We start from the raw sequence: 12,946 nt of genomic DNA on the forward strand, positions 1-12,946 counted from the left end.
TAGTGTTTGCACCTGACAGGACTGTTTGGCTGTCAGTTTCTTGTTTTTGTCTAATGTGTTCTTTCTTTAACCTGTTGGGGCTAGGGGGCAGTATTTTCACGGCTGGATAAAAAAACGTACCCGATTTAATCTGGTTACTAATCCTACCCAGTAACTAGAATATGCATATACTTATTATATATGGATAGAAAACACCCTAAAGTTTCTAAAACTGTTTGAATGGTGTCTGTGAGTATAACAGAACTCATTTGGCAGGCAAAACCCTGAGACATTTTCTGACAGGAAGTGGATACCTGATGTTGAATTACCTTTAAGCCTATGCCATTGAAACACACAGGGGCTGATTAATGTTTTGGCACTTCCTATTGCTTCCACTAGATGTCACCAGCCTTTACAAAGTGTTTTGAATCTTCTACTATGAGATCTGACCGAACAAGAGCCTTGGAACGGTGATGGCCGATTAGACTCTGGCGCGCGAGGTCATGTTGGGTACCCTCGTTACAAAACGTTTTAAAAGAGAATGCATTCGTCCACCTTGAATATTATTCATGTTCTGGTTAAAAAAGGCCCTAATGATTTATGCTATACAATGTTTGAACGAACTAAAATATATTTTTTCCCCTCGAGAAGTCCGGCTGGCTTAGATCATGTGCTAACAACACAGATCTTTTTGGATATAAATGATGAGCTTTTTTGAACAAAACTACATTCGTTATGGACCTGTGATACCTGGAAGTGACATCTGATGAAGAGAATCAAAGGTAATGGATTATTTACATAGTATTTTCGATTTTAGATCTCCCCAACATGGCGGCTAGTCTGTATCGCAACGCGTATTTTTCTGGGCGCAGTGCTCAGATTATTGCAAAGTGTGATTTCCCAGTAAGGTTATTTTTAAATCTGGCAAGTTGATTGCGTTCAAGAGATGTAAATCTATAATTCTTTAAATGACAATATAATATTTTACCAATGTTTTCTAATTTTAATTATTTAATTTGTGGTGCTGACTTGACTGCCGGTTATTGGAGGGAAACGATTTCCTCAACATCAATGCCATAGTAAAACGCTGTTTTTGGATATAAATATGAACTTGATAGAACTAAAAATGCATGCATTGTCTAACATAATGTCCTAGGAGTGTCATCTGATGGAGATTGTAAAAGGTTAGTGCATCATTTTAGCTGGTTTTATGGTTTTGGTGACCCTGTCTTTGAATTGACAAAACATTACACACAGCTATTGTCAATGTACTCTCCTAACATAATCTAACTTTATGCTTTCGCCGTAAAACCTTTTTGAAATCGGACAACGTGTTTAGATTAAGGAGATGTTTATCTTTCAAAGGGTGTAAGATAGTTGTATGTTTGAAAAATTTGAATTTTGACATTTATTTGGTTTCAAATTTGCCGCTCTTGAAATGCACCTGCTGTTGATGGAGTGCACCACGGGGGGGACGCTAGCGTCCCACCTAGAACATAGAGGTTAATAAATTCCTGAAGATGAACACATCCTCCGCTGCACCTTGGTCTACTCTCTCTCACGACAGCCCTTACAGAATTACCCACCACAAAAAGACCAAGCAGCAGAGAAGAGGGCAGATGGAAGTCAAGGAGGACTATTGGAAGCAGCGCGCTCGGGAGGAGATGGCATCCTGGTCGCTGGACATTGACTGGACATGGGAGCAATTGCGGGACCATTGTGACAACCTGCCTGGGAGGCAGGTAGAGCCCGAGAGGCAGCCCCCAAAAATCTTTTTGGGGGTCACACGGGGAGTGTGGCAGAGTCAGGTTGGAGACCTGAGCCAGCTCCCCGTGCTTACAGGAGGCAACGTAGTACTGGTCAGGCACCGTGTTATGCAGTAAAGCGAACGGTGTCCCCAGTACGTGTGGAGAGGCCGGTGCGTTACATCCCAGCTCCTAACATCTGCCGGGGGAGATTGGGCATCGAGCCAGGACGGGTTGTGCAGGCCGTGCGCTCTAGACCTCCAGTGCGTCTTCAGGACCCGGTCTATCCTGTGCCTGCGCCAAGGACCAGGCCTCCAGTGGGTCTCCCCATCCTGGTCAGTCCTGTGCCTGCTCCACGGACCAGGCCTCCAGTGGGTCTCCCCATCCTGGTCAGTCCTGTGCCTGCTCCACGGACCAGGCCGCCAGAGCTGCCCACCAGTCCAGAGCCGCCAGAACTGCCCGCCAGTCCGGAGCCGCCAGAGCTGCCCGCCAGTCCGGAGCCGCCAGAGCTGCCCGCCATTCCGGAGCTGCCAGAGCTGCCCGCCAGTCCGGAGCCGCCAGAGCCGCCCGCCAGTCAGGAGCCGCCAGAGCCGCCCGCCTGTCCGGAGCCGCCAGAGCCGCCCGCCTGTCCGGAGCCTAAGAGGGGGCCCTATAAAATCTTTTATTTTTTTCCACCAAATTCTGTGATATTTTCCCAAATTATGATTTTTTTTTAGTTTTTCACTCTTAAAATTAAAATTGTTCATAGAGAAACAATGAAATTGTATGTTCTGAGTCCATGTCAATGAAGAAATCACATTTTTTGGGGGGTCTGGAGTGTAATATCTCTTTAATTGTGCACCTGACCCTTTCATTGCGCATCTATGCATGAGGAATATGCTGTCTAATGTGTCAGTCTTTCATGGCAACGTTTGCAAATAACAAATAATAGACAGAAATAATATACTTACTAATGATATACACTAATGGTCAAAAGTCTCAGAACACCTACTCATTCAAGGGTTTTTCTTTATTTTTTACTATTTTCTACATTGTTGAATAATAGTGAAGACATAACTATGAAATAACGCATATGGAATCATGTAGTAACCAAAAAGTGTTAAACAAATCAAATGTGGCAAAGAAGGGGGTTGAGTGATAATTGGCAGATATGTGAGGGCAGAACTAATAAACGGGCTCTGCCCAATCAGAAAAATGGCCATCCCGATCAGAACTACAGATCACAAAATGGCCGACTGCCAAAACTACAATTCCCAGAAGCAAGGGGAACCCTCAGAAGGTGGAGCCGACCCACAGATAAAGGGTCAAGAAAAACCAGGAAAAGAGAGAGAGGGCTGGGAGGATCTATGAACCATAGAGAAAGAGACAATCTATATTGGCTGGATTTACCGTGTATGAGCTGGACTGTTTTGGACTTACCTGTTGGCGTTTAGACCTGGACCTACCGAGAACCAGATTTGTGTACCGAACCCTGCTATCCTTGACCTTGCCTGCGGCCTGGGTGGACCAGGACGGAGAAACAAACACACAGGTACTGTCATGTTCGAAAAAAACTTTATTCTGGGCTGATTTTCCCACTTAATTTGTGACAAACGCTCCTAACCTTGAAGAGGTTTGTCACACAAAATATATTTTATATTTGAGATTCTTCAAAGTAGCCACCCTTTGCCTTGATGACAGCTTTGCACACTCTTGGCATTCTCTCAACCAGCTTCACCTGGACTGCCTTTCCAACAATCTTGAAGGAGTTCCCACATATTCTGAGCACTTGTTGGCTGCTATTCCTTCACTCTGTGGTCCGACTCATCCTAAACCATCTCAATTTGGTTGAAGTTGGGGGATTGTGGAGGCCAGGTCATCTGACGCAGCACTCCATCACTCTTCTTCTTGGTAAATTAGCCCTTACACAGCCTGGTGGCGTGTTGGGTCATTGTCATGTTGAAAAACAAATGATAGTACCACTAAGCCCAAACCAGATGGGATTGCGTATTGCTGCAGAATGCTGTGGTAGCCATGCTGGTTAAGTGTGCCTGTCACGTTCTGACCAGAAAAGTGGGTATTTGTTATTGTAGTTTGGTCAGGATGTGGCAGTGGGTGTTTGTTTTATGTGGTTCGGGGTTTGTTGAGCTATGTGTTATGTAGAGGGGTGTTATGTAGAGGGCTGTTATTTAGAGTGTTCCGGGGTTTTTGGGTTATGTGCTAGGTTAGTGTATTTCTATGTTAGATCTAGGTTGTTTAGTTCTATGTTTAGTTAATTGGGATTGGCCTTCAATTGGAGGCAGCTGTTCCTCGTTGCCTCTGATTGAAGGTCCTATGTATAGGGGTGTGTTTGTAATGGGAATTGTGGGTAGTTATCTCATTGTTTAGTGTCTGAGCACCTGACAGGAATGTTAGTGTCGTTCGTTGTGTTTGTATACGTGTTTTTTTTTTTTTTTTTCCTTTTAACACATTAAAGAAGATGAGTATACACGTTCCCGCTGCACCTTGGTCCAATCATTACGACATTCGTTACAGTGCCTTGAATTCTAAATAAATGACAGACAGTGCCACCAGCAAAGCACCCCCACACCATAACACCTCCTCCTCCATTTTTACAGTGGGAAATATACACGTGGATATCATCCATTCCCCCACACCGTGTTTCACAAAGACACGGCAGTTGGAACCAAAAATCTCATATTTGGACTCCAGACCAAAGGACAAATTTCCACCGGTCTAATGTCCATTGCTCGTGTTTCTTGGCCCAAGCAAGTCTCTTCTTCTTATTGATGTCCTTTAGTAGTGGTATCTTTGCAGCAAATCGACCATGAAGGCCTGATTCACACAGTGTCCTCTGAACAGTTTATGTTAAGATGTGTCTGCTACTTGAACATTGATTTGGGCTGCAATTTCTGAGGCTGGTAACTTTAATGACATTATCCTCTGCAGCAGAGGTAACTCTGGGTCTTCCTTTCCTGTGGTGGTCCTCATGAAAGCCAGTTTCATCATAGTGCTTGACGGTTTTTGCAAATGCACTTGAAGAAACTTGCAAAGTTATTTACATTTTCCATATTGACTGACCTTAATGTCTTAAAGCAATGATGGCCTGTCATTTATCTTTGCTTATTTGAACTGTTCTTTTCATAATATGGACTTGGTCTTTTACCAAATAGGGCTATCATCTGTATACCACCCCTACCTTGTCACAACACAACTGATTAGCTCAAACACATTAAAAGGTGTGCCTTCCTAAAAGTTAATTTGTGGAATTTCTTTCCTTCTTAATTGAAATGCATTCCCGGTGACAACTTCATGAAGCTGGTTGAGAGAATGCCAAGAGTGTGAAAAGCTGTCATCAAGGCAAAGGGTGGCTACTTTGAAGAATCTCAAATATAAAATATATTTTGATTTGTTTTACACTTTTTTGGTTACTACATGATTCCATATGTGTTATTTCATAGTTTTGATGTCTTCACTATTATTCTACAATGTAGAAAATAGTAAAAATAAAGAAAAACCCTTGAATGAGTAGGTGTTGTAAAACCTTCGACCGGTAGTGTACTTCTGTCAGGTAAGCATACTTTGCAGTTAAAATGTAATTGATAAGGTTTGGGGTAAAGTATTTCTTTCAAACCACAAGACGGTTATCATATCACATGGCTACACAAAGAGTGAGAGACAAACGCGTGGACCACACAGACAGACATTGGCAATATTGCTGGAAATTAATTGGCAGTTAGGTTTGGCTTTTTAAGCCAATAGTGGCTAACCAGGGGTGGGATTATGTCAATGTTGTGTTGATTACATAGTAGCTGGGAGCTTGCTGTGTCTGATACTTGTGAGATTTGTTAATGACAGTTTGCGGTGGAACACGTGAAAATTGCATGAACTTTCAGAATTGTTTGGAGGCTACTCACATGTGGGCTGCGAGCTACTGGTAGCTTACGATTGACCTGTTAGAGACCCCTGGTCTAAAGCCTGCTGTCGCTGATAAATTGTTTGTGCTGGACAGAGCAGGGGTGTCTCTCAAAATGCATACTACCGTGCTCCGAGAGTCGGAGTATGAGTTCAAATCAAAATATGCGAAACGGAGCATGGAGGGCACTTCTCAAATAAGTACTTTATTTATACGTGTTTTGAAGCATGTAAGCTTCAAAGGAAAGTATGCAAAGAAATGACACAACCACTTAAAAGATTATGCAAATTTTCTTGAAATTAATGGCGGTCATTATTTGAGCTGAAGCGTGAGAAAATACACCCCGCCCTTTGAATTGAAATGTTGCCTATTCACATCTAATATGTTGCCTGACTACAATATTTTATCTTGATACGTTAACAAATACTTGTGTTAATTTTGGCATGTTTACCTGCCTACAATTTCCACTGTAGTGTGCGTAGGTCGCAAGCCAATAGTAAGTCAATAGAGCTAACTGGCTAGCTACTACTGTTAGCTAGCCAGACAGCCACTAATAATTGTTAGCTAGCTACCAACAAAGAATTGAAATCTACATTGGCTTTAGGTCATTTCTGACTGTTATACTATCTGGTTAGCTACATTATTACGATTCACATATAGCTAGCAAATAGTTCTGGAGTGTTTATCCTGTTTTGTCTCTGTCAACATTGTCCTGGCTAGAAAAAGAAAAGTTCAGTAAATGGGTAACTGGCTAGCTAGCTAGCCACGAAGAATTGTTAGCTAGCTACCTAAGAAGAATTTGACATCTACTGTACCTTGCATAACATTAGTTTTAGGTAATGTTTGCCTGTTTAACTAGCTAGCTAGAGTATAAGGATTCACATATATCTAGCTGATAATTAAGAAGTAAAACGTTTGCTTTTTTTGTCTCTATTGTTGCCATTGTCCTGACTGGAAGAAGGTTCATTGAATGGGGAGATGCAGTGGGAAGTAATACAGTAGGGGGAGTGGGAGGTAATACAGTAGGGGGAGTGTGAGTGCTTCTCAAATGTAATGTTTTATATGTTCTCCACACTCTCGTTCTCACAAGAACGTACTCAAGAGAATGCACTCGGAGAATGCTCTTGGAGCATGAGAGTGTGGAGCACGGTAGTATGCATATTGAGAAACACCCCAGGTATCAGTGCATTATAATTGTGTACTGGCTGCTAGCACAGCAAACATGGATGAAAATCTAATTTAGAAAACAAACATGTACTTTGGTCACCTTTATAAATATTGATAGCATTATTACCAAAGCTCTTGATGAAATGAAATAAACAACAATTTGGACACTAAATTCGTTTTTAGAATGCACACCAACCCAATCCAATCCCATAAAGGCTGCTGCCCTATGATGACATCACCACACACAGGTCTCTGTAACCAAATAGTTTTAATCTCAATGAAAATAATCTGTAGTGAAATGAAAATGGAAATCTCGACACACACACTCACCCCATCCGATGAGGGTGAAGCCCCACAGGTACTTGGTGTCTGAGAGGAAGGCCATGAAGATGAGGCTGTGGAGGTACAGGCCCTCTACCAGGATCCAGTAGTAATTAGTGGCCAGGAAGTAGATGAACAGCAACACTGTCACTTTACACCCAATCTGGAGAGAGAGAGTGAAAGAGAGAGAGAAAGGGGGAGAGGAGAGGAGGGGGAAGGGAGAGAAATCAAAAACAAGTGAGAAAAAGTATTGATTAGTAAGAAAATGACAATATAGAACCTCATTAAAGCTTTGGAATTGCCCTGGGGTTTCACTGTCTTTCACAATCATCCTTCCCCCCCAAAAATGATTTATTCTCACAGCAGGTATTTAATCAAAGTCCCTGTTCAAGTTCTCGTCTTTCTAAAGAGGTAACTGGTTCTGGTTCCAGGGAGGCCCATGCTATCTCAGATGTTGAGAGACAAGCGGGAGGGAGATAGCAGATGCTTTTCATAACTGACGACAAGTAATTATGGGGACGCAACACTCATATTTCCAGCCTAAGGTCTGTTACGTGCCAAAGGAAGCTTGTGTCTAAATGGAAACAGCATCCAGCATCCAAGAAACACTGTAGACACATCCATCACAGCTTGAGACAAAGACTTTACAATGTGATATTTCTCTAAATGACTTCCCTGCCAGCCCACATTTAGTCATGCCAAGCCATTAGAAAAGAAAGAGCCACATTATTATTGCTCATTGCCAAGCTTTGACTGAGTTTCTTTCTACACTACTGGCTTTGGGGATCTGATTTGTATTTAACTGTCCAGTATTTGAACTACAGGCTACTCCCCTTTTGATAATGAACTCTGGATCCCTTTGTGATGCTGAACCATGGTCCTTGATCACCAACTTTACACTGTGAAGTGTAAAGTTTACACAGTGTATCTTCAAACTGAGAGAAAACAAAACTGCTGCGTAAACTTGCGATGACTGTGGTTGATAACCTTATTGGCTATTTACAACACAACAGAGAGCATTGACGTGATGCGAACCTTAGGTCTTAGTAATACTTTTAACTCTCATATTAAAAGGAGCTGCTTTGACCAATTAGATGGTATTATCCATTTGCATTAGGAGACTCCTTAAACAATTTACCTTCTGTACACGTTCACACATCAGCATGGGTGTGTATTCTATGTGGTTGAGTAGATCAAATGTGCCAGGGGATTCACAGATGCCTTGACAAGCACTAGTCATATTGATCTTAACTCCATGCTGTAAGATGCACTCGGGGTGTTTTAATCAGCCTATTAGCTAAACTTGAGAAGATCAACACTACAGCAGCTCAAAGAACAGCAGGCTCCATACTGTGTTCAGAAATAAATAATTATGTCACTAACATGTAGAACAGTTGTTAGCTATGTCACTAACATGTAAAACAGTTGTTAGCTATGTCACTAACATGTAAAACAGTTGTTAGCTATGTCACTAACATGTCAAACAGTTGTTAGCTATGTCACTAACATGTCAAACAGTTGTTAGCTATGTCACTAACATGTCAAACAGTTGTTAGCTATGTCACTAACATGTCAAACAGTTGTTAGCTATGTCACTAACATGTCAAACAGTTGTTAGCTATGTCACTAACATGTAGGACAGTTGTTAGCTATGTCACTAACATGTAGGACAGTTGTTAGCTATGTCACTAACATGTAGGACAGTTGTTAGCTATGTCACTAACATGTAGGACAGTTGTTAGCTATGTCACTAACATGTAGGACAGTTGTTAGCTATGTCACTAACATGTAGGACAGTTGTTAGCTATGCATTAGCTAACCTTTTATTATGCATATGATGTTGAAGAGTAAATGAATGATAAAGAGAAAAAAGACAAGAACATGTATATACACAACCACATACAAATATATACATTCACACATACATGCATATTAACTATATTTATACAGTACCAATCAAAAGTTTGCACACACCTACTCATTCAAGGGTTTTTCTTTCTTTATACTATTTTCTACATTGTAGAATAATAGTGAAGACATCAAAACCATGAAATAACACATATGGAATCATGTATTAACCAAAAAAGTGTTAAACAAAATATATTTTATATTTGAGATCTTCAAAGTAGCCACCCATTGCCTTGATGACAGCTTTGCACACACTTGGCATTCTCTCAACCAGCTTCATGAGGTAGTCACCTGGAATGTATTTCAATTAACAGGTGTGCCTTGTTAAAAGTAAATTTGTGGAATTTCTTAATGCGTTTGAGCTAATCAGTTGTGTTCTGACAAGGTAGGGGTGGTGTACAGAAGATGGCCCTATTTGGTAAAAGACCAAGTCCATATTATGGCAAGAACAGCTCAAATAAGCAAAGACAAATGACAATCCATCATTACTTTAAGACATGAAGATCAGTCAATCTGGAATATTTCGAGAACTTTGAAAGTTTCTTCAACTGCATTTTCAAAAACCATCAAGCGATATGATTAAATTGTCTCTCATGAGGAGCGCCACAGGAAAGGAAGACACAGAGTTACCTTTGCTGCAGAGGATAAGTTCATTAGAGTTACTAGCCTCAGAAATTGCAGCCCAAATAAATGCTTCACAGAGTTCAAGTAACAGACTCATCCCAACATCAACTGTTCAAAGGAGACTGTGTGAATCAGGCCTTTATTGCCAGATTGCTGCAAATAAACCACTAATAAGGGACACAAACTAAGAAGATGAGACTTGCTTGGGCCAAGAAACGCAAGCAATGGACATTAGACTGGTGGAAATCTGTCCAAAGGCCTGATGAGTCCAAATTTGAGATTTTTGGTTCCAACTGCCGTAGCTTTTTGAGACACAGAGTAGGTGAACGGATGATCTCTGCAGGTGTGGTTCCCACCTTGAAGCATGGAGGAGGAGGTGTGATGGTGTGGGGGTGCTTTGCTGGTGACACTGTTTGTGATTTATTTGGAATTGAAGATGAGCTGGCCTCCACAATCACCTGAACTCAACCAAATTGAGATGGTTTGGGATGAGTTGGACCACAGAGTGAAGGAAAAGCAGCCAACAAGTGCCCAGCATACGTCGGACCTCCTTCATGACTGTTGGAAAAGCATTCCTCATGAAGCTAGATGAGTGAATACCAACACTGTGCAAAGCTGTCATCAAGGCAAAGCGTGGCTACTTTGAAGAATCTCAAATATAAAATATATTGTTTAACACTTTTTTGGTTACTACATGATTCCATATGTGTTATTTCATAGTTTTGATGTCTTCACTATTATTCTATAATGTAGAAAATAGTACAAATAAAGAAAAACCCTTGAATGAGTAGGTGTGTCCAAACGTTTGACAGGTACTGTGTATATGTGTATATATATATATATATATATATATATATATAGTGGTGCAGTCAGTCCACAAGGTGACACAGTGCCTTTGGGGAGAACCCTGCCTCCACTCACACAATAGAACCCAGTGGTGTAAAGTCTGTAAGTAAAAATATTTTGATGTACTACATAAGTAGTTTTTTTGGGGTATCTGTACTTTACCATTTATATTTTTGACAACTTATAATTTTACTTCACTACATTCCTTCACTACAATTTACTTTTTACTCCATACATTTTCCTTGACACCCAAAAGTACTCGTTACATGTTGAATGGTTAGCAAGACATAAAAATTGTCCAAATCACACACTTATCAAGAGAACGTCCCTGGTCATCCCTACTGCCTCTGATCTGGCAGACTCACTAAACACACATGCTTCGTTTGTAAATGATGTCTGAGGGATGGAGTGTGCCCCTGTCAACCATAAATAAAATAACTACAAAATTGCGCCATCTGGTTTGCTTAATGTAAGGAATTTAAAATGATGCATCCTTTTTTACTTTTACTCAAGTAGTATTTTATTTTACTGACTTTCACTTGAGTCATTTTCTATTAAGGCATCTTTACTTTTACTCAAGTATGACAATAGGGTACTTTTGCCACCACTGGATCACTGTCACCATCTCCCTCTCTTTCTGTGACTGTCTCTCTTAATCCCTTTCTCTTGCTTCTTTTCTGTTCCCTCTGTATCTGCTGACAGTGCTACTAGAGACCATGTTATAATATCCAGAAACCCTGAGTTTGAAGCTCTGGCACCTCTATCATCCCCACATTGAGCTATGGGGAATGAGGAATTTGCCCCATCGTACTGAAGATCAGTTCGAAGGACATCCTCAGGTTACTCACAACATCCCTGGTCATCCTATTGCCTCTCATCCTACTGCAAGATTAAGATATTTATTGTCTCTGCCCTCCCACTTTGTGTGTCCCACTTTCGAAATCCCACTGTTATACTGAATACTTAAGTAAATTATATTTCCCTTTTTTATTTTTGTCTAAATTAGCAAAGAATTCTAAAAACCTATTTTTGCTTTGTCATTATGGGGTACTGTGTGTAGATTGATGAGAGAATTTTTTTTTTTTTTAATCCATTTTAGAATATGGCTGTAACATAACACCATTTGGAAAAAGTAAAGGCGTCTGAATACTTTTCGAATGCACTACACTGCAGTATACTGTATAATATGTTCCAATAATAATATGTTCCATTTAGTTTGTGTCCACATAGTTATCCATCCACCTTGAAAGAGCCCTAAAGCTACAGTATGTTTAAAGCTTTCAGTCAACTCTCTCCTCACCAATCAGGTGAACATGGCATCTGAAGGAGAATATATATGTATATATATATTTGCAACCCATCCAGGAGCCTTGAAGTGGAAAACAGGGTATGAAGAGGAGGAAGAGAAGGATCAGGATGAAGAGAAGAGGGAGGAGGAAGAAAACTCACATTTGGAATTTTCTGTAACTAATTGGCTAGATTTAGCTGATTCTGATCATCAGGTCAGTCATTATGCTTTGACAAATGTCCTACTTTGAAGTCTCACAGGCAGAAGCCCACTCACAATTCAGCCAGAGATTAAATCACACAGCTATTTAACTGAAAACATAATCTTATCTCAAGAGGGCTGCAGCATTGCACATTAAATCACTCATAAATCAAAAAGCTTACAAGTATTTAAAAATAAGATTCACATCCCATGGTAAGAGCCATTGGCACTACTTTTTGGGGTAAAGCTCTGAGCAAAAGCACTGCGACCTAAACCATAAAGGTTCAGCTGGTGTCTCGCACCTGAGAGACCAACGACTGTGTAAATACGTCTTGCTCTGTGGCAGCTCTCAGTAAACATGTAACAGACAGCCTTAAGGCTTATGTATCATCTATAAGAGTCAGAAGCATTTATTCTAGTGCCAAAATTTACTACAAAGTGTAAATAGAATAATTTTGGTCCTAAAGTCAGTATCGTCCAAAATAAAGATTTGCAAGACATAAGGAATCTAGGGTATGTAACAGTTTTCCTTGGGTTGGATTTATTTAAATCCTGCCCACATGCCCACAGCTGTCAGCACCCAAGTAATCATTCATTCGGAGCGCAGCTGCATGAAACCTGAACGTAATACCCGTAGCTGCGGAATGCAGACTGACTGTGGTACATTTGATTTGACTTTGGATATTCCTATGGGGCTAGTTTGGGACCATCAGTAAATTAAGTAAATTCATTTACACAATATTCGACAATATTTTCACATTTCCAAATTGAAATAACTTTCCAATAAATCTCAAACCAACTATAAATTGTAGAAATCTATATACAAATATTGAAAGCAGAAAAAAGAGAATTAAAAGTTATGCGACATGAAAATGTTTTCAAATTTACACTGTGTCATTTGCTTGGAGGAGAACGCAATCAGAACACAGTTGAGTCAAGTGGTTAAAGTGGTATACTGGGAAGAACAGACTA

At 40.5% G+C, this 12,946-nt stretch overlaps 1 protein-coding gene across 1 annotated transcript in view; it reads right to left on the minus strand.

The window, feature by feature from the left end:
- pth2ra (parathyroid hormone 2 receptor a) overlaps positions 1-12,946 on the minus strand; it is a 118,095-nt gene that overhangs the window by 53,554 nt on the left and 51,595 nt on the right. The window contains exon 7 of the mRNA XM_045704397.1: positions 7,117-7,270. Coding sequence (XP_045560353.1) covers positions 7,117-7,270 — 154 coding nt within the window. The remainder of the gene's footprint in view (positions 1-7,116; positions 7,271-12,946) is intronic.

The sequence above is a fragment of the Salmo salar genome, chromosome ssa21 (assembly GCF_905237065.1).
Source record: "Salmo salar chromosome ssa21, Ssal_v3.1, whole genome shotgun sequence".
NCBI lineage: Eukaryota > Metazoa > Chordata > Actinopteri > Salmoniformes > Salmonidae > Salmo > Salmo salar.